This window comes from Carcharhinus amblyrhynchos, chromosome 6, assembly GCF_965287045.1.
Source record: "Carcharhinus amblyrhynchos chromosome 6, sCarAmb.v2.hapA, whole genome shotgun sequence".
Taxonomy (NCBI): Eukaryota; Metazoa; Chordata; class Chondrichthyes; order Carcharhiniformes; family Carcharhinidae; genus Carcharhinus; species Carcharhinus amblyrhynchos.
This window is the reverse complement of record NC_137329.1, coordinates 103,211,906-103,224,142: the sequence shown is the minus strand read 5'-3', so window position 1 is coordinate 103,224,142 and position 12,237 is coordinate 103,211,906. Positions and strand designations below refer to the sequence as shown.

The 12,237-nt window shown below is 38.9% G+C and overlaps 1 protein-coding gene across 10 annotated transcripts in view; it reads left to right on the top strand.

Moving 5' to 3' along the window:
- The window catches only part of ankrd26 (ankyrin repeat domain 26), a 138,907-nt gene that overhangs the window by 101,649 nt on the left and 25,021 nt on the right, over positions 1 to 12,237 (top strand). For all 10 annotated transcript variants that reach the window (XR_013886842.1, XM_080191104.1, XM_080191110.1 and 7 more), the window contains 3 exons: positions 2,146 to 2,298; positions 3,882 to 4,057; positions 6,247 to 6,340. Coding sequence is in view for 9 of the 10 variants with exons in the window: in XM_080191104.1 (XP_080047230.1) it covers positions 2,146 to 2,298; positions 3,882 to 4,057; positions 6,247 to 6,340 (423 nt within the window). In the remaining variant the exon portion in view is untranslated. The remainder of the gene's footprint in view (positions 1 to 2,145; positions 2,299 to 3,881; positions 4,058 to 6,246; positions 6,341 to 12,237) is intronic.

Here is a 12,237-nt window from a genome sequence, read left to right as displayed (position 1 = left end):
CTTATTTTGTCTACTTACTGCTGCTATTAATGTTGCTACTTTGTTCATGCACTTTGGAGTTTCTCATATTAAAAAGTTTAATTTGATTTCAATATAGTATGTTGAACCTAAATTATATTAGCAATCAGTTATGCACTTCCTGCACCACTGCTCCAATCCCTCTAAACTGATCTTCACTTCCTGTAAATATCATAAATGTTTGATCTCTGATACTGTCCCATTCCCTCTCAAAAATATTAACTCCTTCTCAAAAGAAATCCCAACCTCAACCGTCTTCTCCTTGCAAACTATCTCAACATCTTCAAGAACTTTAGGGAAGAAAGGAACCTTTGAATCTCTCTAAGTAGATTTCTGACCCAGTGATAGCACTAAAATGCTAACTGGTGTTTTCTGTGACCATGATGTAGTATCCCTCCCCATCCTCCTCTACCTTATCTGTAGCCTTTAACATTGCTGGCTACACCATCTTGCTTTAACATTTTTCTAACATTCTCTAACTAGTGAGATGACTTTGGCTTGTTTTCACTCTCTTGTGTATCTGATTAAAGCTCCTAGAACAAAGGCTTTCCTTCCTGGTCTGTGTCACTATCTCCAGAGTCCCCTAAGGAATGGATATTGGTTCCATCTTCCTTATCTGCACTGTACTCTTTGATACCATCATTCATGAATGTCAGATCAGCTTTCAAAATATTCTGATGATGTCCACTCTACCTGTCCTCCACCTCTCTCAATTGGTTCACTGCTTCTGTTACAGAACAGCTTATCCAATAATCCATCTTAGACGACTTGCACCTTACTCCATTTAAACATTACACAGACTGAAGTTACTGTTTTTAATTTCCAGCACAAACACGCAAACACAGGGAGAATGTGCAAACTCCACACAGACAGTGATCCAAGTTGGGAATCAAACCCGGGTCCCTGACTCTGTGAGGCAGCAGTACGAACCACTGTGCCACTGTGCTGTCAAGTTGCAGCTTACTCCATTTAACAATACAAAGATTGAAGTTACTGTCTTTAATTTCCAACACAAACACCATCTCTCATTGGATAGCAGAATTCTGTGGGTGCTAGAAATACGAAACACAAGCAGAAAATGCTGGAAATTCTCAGGGGCATCATCCTGGGAGAGAGCAACACATCCAGATCAATAATCTTTCATCAGAACTATCCCCTCACCATTGATTCAACCCCCAGCCCCACTTTGATTATTACCTCAGGCTATGCCACATTGTTAGCATTTGTGGAGTCCTATTCGTTACTGAGACAAGCTGCCAATTCTATATTCGCTCCATCACAAAAAAAAGCCTTCTTTCCCTTCACAGCATCACCCATCTCTTCTCTGCCTCGCCCACAGCTGAAACTCTTATCCATGCCTTTGTGACGTCCAGATTCAGTTATTCTATTACTGTCCTGGCCAATCTTCTCTTTTCTTCATGTTCTGTAAATTTTAACGCATGCAAAATTCTGTTGCCTATGTCTCATGCTGCATTAGATGTGAACATACATTATTATGTCCTTGCTGACATGGATTATTAGTTCCTAGTTTGCCAGTAATTTTAGATATGAACATAAAAATTACTAGATGAGAAAAGATGTCTCGTTCACCATCCATAGTTGCATGACACGATGATAGCCAGGTTGTTGACTAATTACGCTAATCGGTCTCCATCAATTCATCCACAACAGACATCCAGGCATGACACAAGAAAAGCTCCAGTGATGGAGAGAGCTGTGGGAACCATAGTTCCAAAGTCACCTGTACTTCACAAGTCAAGCAATTCTACCTATCATATGTTGTATCTCACATTGCTCCTATATACTGCCTTAAATTGACAATCCTCATTCCAGCCCTTGAACACCCTTCCCATCAAACTCTCAGTTATTTTGACCTTTTCTCTTTCCCCTGTTGCCCACAATTAGCAGCTGTACCTTCAGAATTTTCCTCCCTCAGCCCCTCCATTTCAACACCACCTCTATCATGCATAAAATCTTTGATCGGGTGTTTGGTCACTTCTCCTAATATGGCCACCTGTATGTCAAAGTCCACTAAAGCACCTTAGTACAAATTTCTATGTTAAAGGATATTATATAAACAAAAGTTGTTGTTGCAATGTGCTAATCACTGACAGCATTCTTCCGTAGACTTCATTGAGGCAGCTTCAACAAGAGCTTGCTGATGCACTGAAGAAACTTTCAATGTCAGAGGCCTCACTGGAAGTAACCACACGCTATCGCAATGAAATGGAAGAAGAGAAAACACGATTGCAGAAGCAATTAGAAAAGCTGAAGGTTGAGGTAAATTTGAACAGCAAACGAAAAACTGAAATGAAAATAAATATAAAATATTGCTCCAGTAATGATGGGATCCAACTGTTTATCTGGACTGCTTTAATAAAAACTACTTAAAAATACCCAATTTATAGCAGCCCACAAAATCGCTAATTGTTTATCAATATGCTTCACTAGGCAACAAGAAGGATGCAATGTTCTGTATGTAAGATTGGCTATCGTGGGGCAGTTTTCATTGAACTGCAATATATCCTTTAGATGGAAATCTTAAAATGTATTGAATTCTCTGAAGAGAAAGCATTTCATTGTTTTTCATCTGCATGCTACAGAAACATGTTTTGAACAAGAGATGTCTTGGTGACCAATGAATACACTAAAAAGTAAAAAAAAGTTAGATCTGTGCAGTGCTTTTCACATCTTAAGATGTTTCAAAATGCTTTTTAGATAATTAAGTACTTTTGAAATCTAGTCATTGTTTTGATGTAGGGATGATGTGGAGATGCCGGCATTGAATGGGGGTAAACACAGTAAGAAGCCTCACAACACCAGGTTAAAGTCCAACAGCTAGGGAAGAATGGCAGTTAATTTGAACACAAGCTATACAAAGAGCAATTAAATAACTGACCATCTATTTTAGGCCTAATTTAAATGAGTTATTTTAGGCATCAGCTCTGGAGAAATAGGAGTGTTGTCCAGTGCTCTTGTGAAAATAGTGCTAGAAATAAATTGTAAGATCATTTATTTTATTTCTGTTTGTGGGATCTTGATGACACAAATCGACTGTTCCTTTGCCCAAAATTATAACATTTTTAAAGTGCTTCATTGGTCAAGGCATTTTTTTGGGATGTCCTTGGAATGTGAAAGGCACTATGTAAATATACGTTTGCTTTATCTTTCCTTGTTGGTGTCTTTGTTAAGAAAAGATCATATGTGATCCAAATTAGCTTGTGTTAACATAGCCAAAGTCTGATAATTATTCCAATTACAGCAAATTGTTTGCTGGCGAACGCATCTGATAGCCAATGTGTTTCCTGTTGTGCAAAAGTGGGAAAATATTACACACGAGATGACCTGTAATAAAAACAGAAAATGTTAAAGGTACTCAGCAAACTGGGCAGTATCTGTTCAGAAAGAAACAAAGCTAAAATTTCCCAATTGATGAAAGGTTAGGAGCAAGTAATCTTATAGCTGAAGTAGTTAATTCATGGATATTAAAATATGTACGCTATTGTCAAACAATCCAAAAATGCACTGTTGTCTGTTGGGCAGTCAACAGATATTTTCTCTAAGCTGTGTGGCCGTAAAACAGCCCAAAGGTTCCCAGAAAGACTGAGCCCATTTAGCCCTGTTAAGTTAACCCGCCAGTGTGGCCACCCAAACAGTTTTAAAGTTTGGGTAGCCAAAGCGTCTGTGCACCTAACTGAATAAGCCACGCATACAACATACAAAAAACTAAAGACGGTGCTGCAGCCATCAGACTGTCACCCATGCTGCCCCATACCATAGCTGTAACTTCAGTGCAAATTTTAATAGGTTTTTTAAAATCTGATTAAGATATTTGTACTAAATAGTACGTATTTGCCTCATAGCTGCAAGAAACACAAGATGAGTACATACAGGCAGAGAGGAAAATCCAGCAGTTACAGAATGCTCTGGATGACAAGGAACATGACGTGATTGTAACTTCCCGAAAAATGCAAGAAGCTTTGTCAGCCTCTTCACAGACAAAGGAGGCTGCAAAACAACTTGAAGAGCATGTTCAACGGTAATTTATGGTTGCCAGGAATTTGCAATTAGACTTGTAATAAAATTGAAAACACTTTAGTGTGTGACTGCATTGTTCAGTGAAATGAACAGTTTTGTCAAACATTTCTATTTTAGACATAATTAGCAACCAAAGTACAATTTTCACAGAAAGTTAGATGAGTTTTCAGAAGTGCTGTTTTTGCTCAAGATTCCGCTCCAGGACATATATGTATCACTAGGCATTGAATCTTCCATGAATGAGCACACATGGACAGGGTTTGCGAATGCAATTTTTTACAAATTTAGTTCCATTAAAAGATATAGCTTGTTATATTTATGAGCCACAACTTGGTGAAGTTTTAGTAATACAGCTGAATATTGATATTGTCACAAAAGTATATATATATTTTTAATCAGTGTCTAGTTCAACACCTAAAATAATAACCCTATTTTGAAAGAGCTAAGAATGAATTTTAAAACTTACGCAGAACCATTTATTAGCTATATTAGAAAAAGTTGAGTCTTTTAGTAAATTTAAAGAAATGTAAAAGCTTTTAAAATATGATGTGTCCTTATGACTAAAAGAAATTAGGTTACTTTTAAAAGCCTCTTCAAAGGCTTGCAAATAGATGTAATTAGTGGAAAATGATATTGATGGTTAATTTAGTCTTAGGACTTGAATGTTTTGTGTGTGTAGCCAGCTTCCATCATGATTTTGTTTTAAATCAGCACAAAATATCAGAGTAACTGTAATTACATTGAACATAATTTACATTTGGAATTCCTCAATGTTTTGCACTAATTTGGGGAAAATTGCATAATACACAATTGGAAACCTTTTAACTTAACTATACCCAGATTGTCCCAGTTATATGTTTTATAATTTACATTCATGGAAAAAAATCTGCTGAGTCAGGCTGCTTGCAGGTATTTGAAAAGGAATTATAAGGGCAGTGGTGCCGACCACAGTCCAACAATTTCTCATTAAGGTGTTTGACTTTTGAAAATAGAAGCCTTGTTGATCAGACGCTGTTTTCTGAGATGTATGCCGAAATTTTACTGCCCCGCCCACGTGAGGCTCGTAAGAGCCCACCCAAGGCCAACAGAGCATGCCATTCTGCGAGCCTCACCTGCCCCGATTCTGGGGCAGGCGAGGCAGTAAAATTCTGGGCATAATATGCACAAGTGTGAAGCTGTCCACTTTGGCAAAAAGAATAGGAAAACAGGATATTATTTAACTAGAGACACACTGCAGAATGCTTTGGAAGAGGGATCTGGGTGCCTTCATTTATGAATCACAAAAACCTAGCATGGAGGTTCAACAAGTAATTAGGAAGGCAAATGGTTAATTTGTTAATTTGGTCTCTGTTAGTTTGTTGGAAAGTAATGGGGGCAATTCTCCCATCTTGCTCTGCTAAGAAATTAACACAGCGGGATGGGCAAATTGCCCCCATTATTTTTCCCCTGTGTGCATAAAAATATTTTGCTGTTAAATCAATTTCAAAATGACTTGATGTCTGAGGTTTTTTTTAAATTGCGGCTGAGAACATGAGAAAGAATAATCGACACATTACCCACAGACTTCAATGGATGCAGCAAAATATAGTTATTGATATGACATATTCCATCTACCAGGGAATCTTATTGATGGGATGGTAAGAGGGAGAGATAATTGGCAACTGCCCTATTCAGTTTCCACCTAAAAGCAGAACTCAGCAGTTGATCTGGTGAGCTCCACATTCTGAAGGTGCATCTTAAATGAGAAAACAGTCACAAATAAACAGCATTGGATGGCTGATGCACAGTAAATGAGTGCATTGTCTGATTTCAGACACTTATTTTGAATGTATATGTTGACAAGAAGAGTTTGCAAAATACTGGCATCAATTTCCTTTGTGCCAGAATATAGTCCATACAGATTGGATGGTGGATCTGAAGCTGACACCCCCGACGTTTAGTATACCATATAACGTTAGTACAAAGATCGTACTTTGTTACACATTCGTTGTGACATAGGTCGTGAAGGATGACCTTTCGGTAAAAGTGGGTCGCCGGGAAATAAGTTTGAAAAATACTTGTTCTAAAATGTTACTTAATTGTCAGGTAGTTGTTGCAGTTTCACTCTGAACATCCTTATCTCATAAACTTAAAAATTGATGATGGCATCAGAATATAAGACTCACTTCTCACCCCTACTCACTGTTTCAGATTGGAGATTGAAAATGCAAAATTGGAGTCCATTGCAAAACAGCAGGCAAATAAATCTGATTTGATGGAGAAAGAACTTCAAGATACTGTATCAGTAAGTATGAAAGTCCCATAATACAAGACAAGCATCCCCACAATGAAAGTATTATTTTCTAAACGTAAAAAAAACTATCCAGTTTTTATGAAGTGTTTTTAAAATATGCTGTGGTTAAGCTGACGCACTTAGAGTATATCTTGTCCGTCAGCCTATCCATTGAAATAAATGGAAGAATTAAGGAAAACAAGTGTCAGAGATGGACCATGTTGAAGGCAAGAGAAGAGTGCAATTTAGAAGTGATGTCATTATTTTCCAGTTTGATGCAAGAGCAATAAATGGCACCAACACAATCATCAATGTGTCAGAAAAATAGATGGAGAAAAGAGACCTTTATAAGACTGGAATAAAATATAGTCTACATGTTATACAAATATCAGGCAGAACTTGAAACCATGCATGTTCCCAAAGCAACACTTATTTGGAGGAAGTGAATGGAGTTGAAGGAAAAGTCGCTCATTGTAAGAACAACTTCAGTCAGGGGGAGGAGGTTGGTGGGAAGTAATGGAATGATGGTCAGTGTTACAGTCATGGTCCAGGCAGAGGTAAAGGAGGCATCAGACACTTGGTGTTAAACTTCTGTAAAGTTAAGGTGACAGGTTTGTGATCATTTTAAGTCTGGATGTGAGAGAATGGAGTGTTGCAAGTTCCAAGGGAATAGGTTTGAAAGAGGGAATGAAGATGATCTGGAGAAGATGAGGAGGGATGTGGGTGTATCGAGAATTCTGAAGATGGGAGGAGAAGACTTTTTGCTTAAAGAATTGAGTGTGGAGACAGTGGCAGTAACGTATGGCCATCATGAATATACTAAGGTTAGTTCCTGCAGCCCTGTAATTGAACTGTGTCGTATTTCCTTTCTGCCTCTTCATTCTATGTCCAAATTTTAGTGAAATTCAGAAGTATATTCCCAGTGATTTTTTTTGTGCATAATAGGCAGAAAAATGAATGAAGATATGTCTGAAGTACAAAAATGGTAGTCAAGGTTTCACATCGGAAACACAAATTAAGTAACAATCTCCCTGCTTATTTTATGTTGTCTCTCTAAATCTTGTGGCATTTTTCCATTTGCGTAGTAGAGTCTTTCTGTCAGCAGATGGTAATGTTGCACTGCAAATAGTGATCTGTGAAATTAAGGATTAGGCTCATTAGCATCCAATTTTCAGGCCTAGAGATTGCCCTGAGAACTGCAAAATTGCATTGACGGCACATATTTATGTAGTGAGCTTAAGTACGTTCCATATTTGTGTAGGCATTGGCATACATGTGTTATGAACACCCACTAGAAGTATGCAAAATGAGCAGATCATGACGCCAATAAAGTGTCTAAAATATGGACATGCCAGCGTTGGACTAGGGTAAACACAGTAAGAAAGCTCACAACACCAGGTTAAACTCCAACAAGTTTATTTGGTAGCACAAGCCACTAGCTTTTGGAGCGCTGCTCCTTCATCAGGTAAGTGTGAGTTCTGTTCACAAACAGGGCATATAAAGACACAAACTCAATTTACAAAATAATGGTTGGAATGCGAGTCATTCACCTTCGACTCGCATTCCAATCATTATTTTGTAAATTGAGTTTGTGTCTTTATATGCCCTGTTTGTGAACAGAACTCACACTTACCTGATGAAGGAGCAGCGCTCCAAAAGCTAGTGGCTTGTGCTACCAAATAAACCTGTTGGAATTTAACCTGGTGTTGTGAGACTTCTTATTGTAATAAGTGTCTAACACAGATTTAATGTATATTAGACTCAACATTCCAGAGAACACCCTGCCATAATCTTGCCAGTTCCATCTCCCAACCCTGCTTGCTGCTTCCTTCTCTCTCTCGCCTTCGGCCCCCCCCCAGCGCCTTCGGCCCCCCCCAGCACCTTCGGCCCCGGCCCCCTCTCTCCACTACCCCCAGCCTCCTCTCTCCACCGCCCCTGGCAGGAAGCGGCGAGCGGGACCAGGAGGAGAGGGGAGCGAGGTCAGGAGGAGAGGGAAGCAGCGAGCAGGGTCAAGAAAGGGAAGCAGCAAGGTAGTCTAGAGGTCTACGCTAACTCTCTTCATTCACAATCCAGAAGCATTATTAGACACAAAGATTGCTGGTTTAAAGGTTATAAATGAAATGGGTATTTACTGCCTCAATCTAGTTCTATATGGCTGTTGTGTGCAGTACATTAGCAACCAGCAATTTGACTCTATTCAGGTAAGCTAATAGCATACCTCACAGGACATGTCTTAAACAAGGGATTCTGTATGTTTTAAGCAACTTTCAGAGCTAAGGTCTCGATTTAAGAAAGCCACATTTGCAACTAATCCACATGTTCTCAGATTATTGAGAAGCAAATCACTTTCTAAACATCCTAGATCTAAATCAATTATCTTATGAGATTTTGATTTGGAACTTTAGGACTTTGTGGTGTCTTCCTTATGAGCAAACGGGTTTGGTTGTTTGCAGCAGTTCGTATGTTGCCAGTAAGTTTCGAACCTGGCTTTGAAAGGAAGCCGCACACCTTATTGTTGAAAACATATTTACATTTTACTTGTACGTATGATTCAGGATCGTTTTGAAGATTGTTCAGGATGATTTAAGATAACAGAAGATTATTCAAAGATGATTTCGGATAACAGAAGATTGCTCACAAAGACTAAAAAGAAAATGCAGTGCGGTGTGCATAAATTTGGATTGCTCTCCAACAAATTGGTGCCATGAAAAGATACGAAAAGCCAGCGGGTTTCCTTTTATAAGTATTAATGGTTCTATTTATAGTCAATGTGAAACTATTTCCATGCAGCTGCATTCATTTGTGGCAGTTGCATTGATCTCCAAACCAATAGTTCCAGATCATGGTTAATTATTGAACCTTCTTGCTACAATGACGAAATTGATTTGACATATGAAGAGGTAAACAGTCTGTAATTTTTGTTCAACTCTGCTGAACTTCTGCAAATCCTCAGTTTGGCAGCAAGTTTCCTCAGGTAGAGTGTGGCATTCATTTACATCTCATCCTTTTACTCATTGCTTCTTGGGGAAGGTTGGCATCATCGAAATTAATCCTTGTTTTCTTTCTTCCTCATTCCCTGATTCATATTGATTGATTTATTATTTGGTTCCTGTCCTTAAGTTACTGTATGTTGATTTTGATGTGGCCCAGGCCAGATCAAAGTGATGGAATCGACAACTCGTCTCTGCAACAATACTGGAGTCCCCACACCAGGATACAAGCCTAAGCAAAATGTAAGGATCAGTGGGCTGCCCAAAAGTCAGAGTTCTTCTTTTAACCTCTTGGTTGAGTGCAAAGGAGTAAAAGGCACTACATTTAGCACCAGCTTGGTTTGCAGGAATTGCCGGAAAAATTTCATGCTTAAAAATCAGTCCACCTCTGTGCTCGCTCCAGATATTTTGTCAGTTTTTATTTCTTTTAGCCTTCAACTCACCTGAGGTATTCACAAGACAAATGTAGCTATTTGCCCATAGCTGGGAGTTTGTTTGAGTGCGAGGATGTGTCCATATGCCCATGTGTCTGTACACTGCATGAGTTCCTTTGAAGTTTTAATTTGTTCCTCGAGGGACCCAGTTTCCATGAGGCTATGTACTACATATAAGAAACTTGCCCATTTGGCTCTCTTTCTGTTTTGCATTGCTGCCGGCCAACATTTTAAGCTGAAAATTAGAAGCCAGTTAGCACATCCAAGAAGAAAGCATGCTAAGTCTCTTCACTCACAATCCAGAAGCATTATTAGACACAAAGATTGCTGGTTTAAAGGTTATAAATGAAATGGGTATTGATTGCCTGAATCTAGTTCTATGTGGCTGTTGTGTGCAGTGCATCAGCAAACTGCAATTTGACACTAAGTTCACAAGCTCCCAGTTTACAAGGATTGCTGATGTAAAAAGTTAAAATATTGTATTATAATACTGATGTATGAAATGTTCTTAATTTGAAATTGTCACATTGTAGAGGATCTATGTGACCCAAATTTTTTATTTTTTTCATTCAAGGAATGTGGGCTTTGCTTGTTAGGCCAACATTTATTGCCCTTGAAAAGGTAGTGGTGAGCTGCCTTCTTGAACTGCTGCAGCACATGTAATGTAGATATATACACAGTACTGTTAGGGAAGGAGTTCTAGGATTTTGATCAAGCAACAGTGAAGAACATTGATATATTTAGAAATGAGGATGGTGAATGGCTTGGAGGGAATCTTCCAAGTGGTGGTGTCTTTCTAGATGGTACTGGCTATGGGTTTGGAATGTGCTGACTAAAGAATCTTGGTGAGTTCCTGTAGTGCATTTTGTAGATGGTACACATTGTTGGTACTGACTTGTGCCCTTTAGATTGTGGACAGACTTTGGGGCATCAGGAGATATGTTACTCGCCGCAGGATTCATAGCCCCTGACCTGCTCTTGTAGCCACAGTCTTTATATGGCTAGTCCAGTGGAGTTTCTGGTCAATAGTAACCTCAACCCCAGGATTCAGCAATGTCAAGAAGCAATGGTTTGACTCTCTCTTGTTGGAGGTGGTCACTTCCTGGCATTTGTATGTGGCACGCATGTTACTTGCTACTTGTCAGCCCAAGCCTGGATATTGTCCAGGTTTTGCTGCATTTGGACATGGACTTTCTGTTTCAGAGGAGTCGCCAACATTGTGGAATCATTAGCGAACATCCCCACTTCCAACTTCGTGATGGAAGGAAGGTCATTGATGAAGCAACTGAAGATGAATGAGCCTAGGACACTACCCTGTAGAACTCTTGCAGTGATGCCCTGGAGTGACAATGATTGACCTCCAAACACCACAACCTTTTGTGCTGGGATGGAATCATCCTAAGGATTCATGATATTGGCATTAATAGAAATGAACATACAGAAATACCCAAAAATTCTACATCATAACCTTGTTAAGGTGCAGATGGTGGGCAGAGGTATTACTTGCACCCATGTTGGTGGTCTTTTTTTCTGTAAACAACTTGTCTTAGAAACTAATTTGCTGACTTCAGTGAAACCTGGTATGCAGATAGACCAGGAAGAACGGTTCAGATTTTGGCAAATGTGTGGATCCGGATCTGAGGCTTGGAACATTTAAAAGGATCTGTTAACATTGAGAAATTGAGTGAATTAACTTTTTAAGAATGTTATGGATTGTTTTAGTTAAAATGTTATTGATTGTTTTAGAATGTTGTGGATCGTTTCAGCTGCTGTAATGTAATTTGTCAAGCTGTCAAAATATGAGCAGGGTTTGCAGAGCAGATTGTTGGATGTAGGTTGACCTGAAGCTTTCTCAGTGAGATAGAAGATCTTAATAAAATACTCTTTTTCAGCTCTATAGTCACAGAGCATCAGCTGCACAGAGAAAAGCCTCAAGAAAGAACCTTATAATTGTAATAATGTTAATATTGTGTGGAGAGATATGTGTTGGGTGGAGTGCCACCTTGTTACTCTTGCACTGAAAATTCACATTAATTAGATGTTCAGTGCATAATTTTATTTCTTTTCTGTTTTACTTTCAGGGTCTAGGTGTTTTTGTCCCTAGTACACATTGAATATCAAGTCCTTACTTAAGATCCTGTTATTTTGCAGTAATCATAAATTTAAGGCTGGCAGGTTTCATTCCCTTGCTTGGAAATGAATAATAATCAAGCAGGAAATGGAGGAGTTGTTGTGGGGCAATGATTAAGGATAGCATTGCAGTATTGGAGAAATGGGACATCCCAGAGAATTCAAGGTTGGAATCAATTTGGCTGGAGCTAAGGAACATAGAGGTTGTAATTGTGTTTCTCAGTGTTGTCTATAGCCTGCCAACTTTTGGGAGGGATGTCGAGGAACAAACCTGTAAGGAAGTTATAGAGTGATGCAAACATTATAGCATAGTTATAATGGGGGACTTTAATTACCTGAATATAGATTGGTACTG